Source organism: Somniosus microcephalus, chromosome 3 (genome assembly GCF_052327205.1).
Source record: "Somniosus microcephalus isolate GS21.2 chromosome 3, FLI_Smic_1.0, whole genome shotgun sequence".
Taxonomy (NCBI): Eukaryota; Metazoa; Chordata; class Chondrichthyes; order Squaliformes; family Somniosidae; genus Somniosus; species Somniosus microcephalus.
In genome coordinates, this window is record NC_140989.1 from 121,827,794 (window position 1) to 121,831,371 (window position 3,578).

Below are 3,578 nucleotides of genomic sequence, written 5' to 3' on the forward strand. Positions count from 1 at the left end.
ACGTTCTCATGATTGTTGTTCATAAGTATTAGGTAATGAGGTGCCGTATTTACTTTAATAAACTGAAACCTGTGCACAGGACACCCAATACAGCTCAATCGCTCTGGCACTAACCGCAAGTTGCCCAGAGCACTCGCGCTCAGCATAGTTCCCCTTTCCCAGGAGCCTGTGAACAGGGCCCACCGGGAACTACAGACCGGCCCGGAATGCGCGACACTTTCAAAAACAATGAAGAATTCCAGCTGCACTCGCGCTTATACCTTCAGGAGGAATGCAGTGGAGGCACTTGCGATTGGTCACTCTGTACTGATTCTCATTGGGCTGTTCATGTCACCAATCAACAGACGGCAATGAGAAAACGGCGCCAAATTGTCAAACACGAAACGATTTTTCAAATTTGAAAAGCCCGCCAATATTTGTAAGACCAGGAACGGCTTTAGTAAATAAAACGACCTTAAGACAAAAATTTACATTCCCAGTTCCACGTTTCCCGTCACGAATTTCAGGCACGGTTTTACAATCGGCTCTAAATTCCGGTTTATTCTGCTCGTTTTCAAATTGTCTGCAACACGCGAGACGAAAGAACCGAGCACAGCATTATTTAACTGGACACGTTCCAATTGAATCTTTCTAAACAAACCTGATTATGGATTAATTTCCATTCACAGGAGCTGTAGCGGGAACTAACCCGGAGCCGAGACTCCTGGTGCAACAAATCGAAATGGTATTAAGAGTCGCTATTCGACCAAGAATTTATGGTTAATGACCTGATATTCCCCGATAATAAATTAACCAACTTCAGGAATAGTTAAACAAGCAACTGAAAACTGACCTATTCCTCTTAAATCGGGTCTAACTGATCACATCCTGGGAAATACGAACGGGGCTGAGAACAGAGTACAAAGGGTGAGTGTTAAATCCTACCGAAAACTGCATTTGAGAATCTGCCTACCAGATTAAAACAAAAATCAAACATTTACCAAACTCCAGGAATACATTTAATATAAAAAAAACACTACAATAAAACAATTCCAGAGAGACGTTGGTGCAGCTATTTCAGAGAAACTGTGGGTGGCTCTTAAAAGAGCCGTTGAGATTGTCTTGTTGGGCCGTTGTGCTGTTTTACTTGGAGCTGGTGTATTTGGTCACCGCCTTTGTCCCTTCAGACACGGCGTGTTTGGCCAGCTCCCCGGGCAACAGCAAGCGCACCGCGGTCTGAATCTCCCGGGAACTGATGGTGTGCCGCTTGTTGTAATGGGCCAGGCGGGAAGCCTCACCCGCGATGCGCTCAAAAATATCGTTCACAAAGGAGTTCATGATGTTCATGGCCTTGGAGGAGATACCAGTGTCGGGATGAACCTGCTTCATCACTTTGTAGATGTAGATTGAATAACTCTCCTTCCTTGACTTTCTCCTCTTCTTGCTGCTCTTTGTTGGCACTTTATTCAAGGTTTTCTTGGCCCCCTTCTTGGGAGCTGTTTTTTTCACCTCCTCAGGCATCTTCAAACTCAATTTCAGACACAGAAATAACTCAACTGAGTTCCGGGAGCAGATTAAATAGGCAGCCCCACGGCCCTATGCTAATAAAGGATGGGTGAAGGCAATGATTGTGATTGGTTAGTTTGCATGATGTCACAATACTTTTTTCCAATTAGATTTAGTGCCTGCCACCAATCAAAAGCTGTCTCACTGCAATCAAGAAGTACATTTCCAAAAGACTCTCTCCAGCCCCAGTTTATAGTCAAAGAGTACGCTCAATGTGGTAAAGGGGCTTTTAGGGACAAGTGATTCTGGCACCCTGTCGTCGGTTGGGTCATCAGCTTCCGATGCTACTGTTTCTGGGGTAGACTGACTTTTACATTTAGTTTGAGAGTGGTGTATTCCAATCTGAAACTAATGTCTTCAATCTAAACAGAGGAAACTACAAGGGTAGGAGGTGTTGTGTCCGTCAGTAGTAAGACACAGACTGCAGGAGAACGGTACAACAGCTGTTTACTCAACGTGGCTCACTCTGGAACTGAACTGTACAGATTACTACTCAGTGCTATATACAGGTGTGGTCACTGCCGGTACTACAGTATACATGAGCTGTAAAAAGTAGTTCCCCCCTTAAAGGTATATACATTACAATTCCTCCCCTTTTAGATTAACAGTACCATAACACTCATTTAACAATTAAATATCAAACTCATTACAATTAACACTTTTAACATACATTAGCTGAAAATAGTCCATTTATATATTCAGTCTTTGGGGAGGCTTTCTGATCCTTTCTGGATAGCGCCTTTCCCGAGTGTCTCGCTCTTGGTGCGGAGGCAATTCTGGCACCCTGTCGTCGGTTGGGTCATCAGCTTCCGATGCTACTGTTTCTGGGGTAGATGCGACTTGTACGTCGGGTTCCTCACCAGGTACGTATGGGCGAGGCATGGGGTTGACTTGTTCCTGTGACTCTAGGGTCTGGTCAGCATGGCGTCTCACGATGTTCTCCCCAACGTCCACTGTGTACATTAGTGGGCCCTGCCGTGTGCATATCGTTCCTGGCTGCCATTTTTCTGTTCGGTAGTCGCGGGCCAAGACTGGTTGCCCTACATTGAAGCTCCTTGTTGGCTTCTCATGGATGTGCTGGAATTGCTTACTCTCAACATCTCTTTGTACGTTTGGTCTGAGCAAATCCAGGCGAGATCTTAACCTTCGGTTAAAGAACATCATGGCCGGGGCCTGGTTGGTGACTGCATGTGTCGCATTCCGGTAGGCGAACAGGAAATTGTCCACCTTATGCTGCAGCGGAATGTTGTCATTGTACATAGCCTTTATTGCCTTCTTAAAGGTTTGTACGAACCTCTCAGCCAATCCATTTGTGGCTGGATGATACGGGGCGGATGTGTAATGCCTTACCCCATTCTTCTTCATAAACCTCCGGAACTCTTCGGACACAAACTGTGGTCCGTTATCGGAGCAAATCTGTTCTGGCAAGCCGTTCCTGGCAAAAATGGTCCGTAGGACTGCAATAGTTTTCTCCGTGGTGGTGGAGGACATTTTGATGACCTCAAGCCATTTCGAGTGCGCATCCACGGCTATTAGAAACATTGAGTCCATGAATGGACCAGCAAAATCAATATGCACCCGTTGCCATGGAGATGAGGGCCACTCCCATGGGTGTAGAGGGGCATGTGGTGGTGCATTTTGGACTTTCTGGCATCCTGAGCAGCTCTTGGTCAGGTCCTCAATTTGTTTATCGATTCCCGGCCACCACACATCCCTGGCAAGGCTTTTCATTTTTACCCCTCCCAGATGACCCTCATGAAGCTCATTGAGCACTCTATCCCTTAACTTGGGTGGAATTACCACTCGGGATCCACACATCAAGGTCCCCCGGCACACTGACAGCTGTTCTCTTCTTGTCGAGAATGCTGGCAACAGTGAGTCGCCATGTGCTGGCCATCCCTTCACCGTCAAATCATATACCCGAGACAGTATCGGGTCATTTCGGGTCTCCTTTTCTATACGAGCGTTAGTTACCGGTAGGTATTCAACTATAGTCGAATGGAATATTTCGACAGGATCCACTGCTGGTACTT

At 46.2% G+C, this 3,578-nt stretch overlaps 1 protein-coding gene across 1 annotated transcript; it reads right to left on the reverse strand.

Annotated features, from left to right (window-relative positions):
* Positions 1–985: 985 nt before the first annotated feature.
* On the reverse strand, positions 986–1,572 carry LOC147121351 (histone H2B 1.2-like). The gene has a single exon (XM_085977680.1). The coding sequence runs from the start codon at positions 1,498–1,500 to the stop codon at positions 1,123–1,125; it is 378 nt and encodes a 125-aa protein (XP_085833806.1). The 5' UTR covers positions 1,501–1,572; the 3' UTR covers positions 986–1,122.
* Positions 1,573–3,578: the final 2,006 nt, after the last annotated feature.

Excerpts from the sequence above, each read along its gene's own strand:
- LOC147121351 (XM_085977680.1), bottom strand. The coding sequence starts at position 1,500 with ATGCCTGAGGAGGTGAAAAAAACAGCTCCCAAGAAGGGGGCCAAGAAA.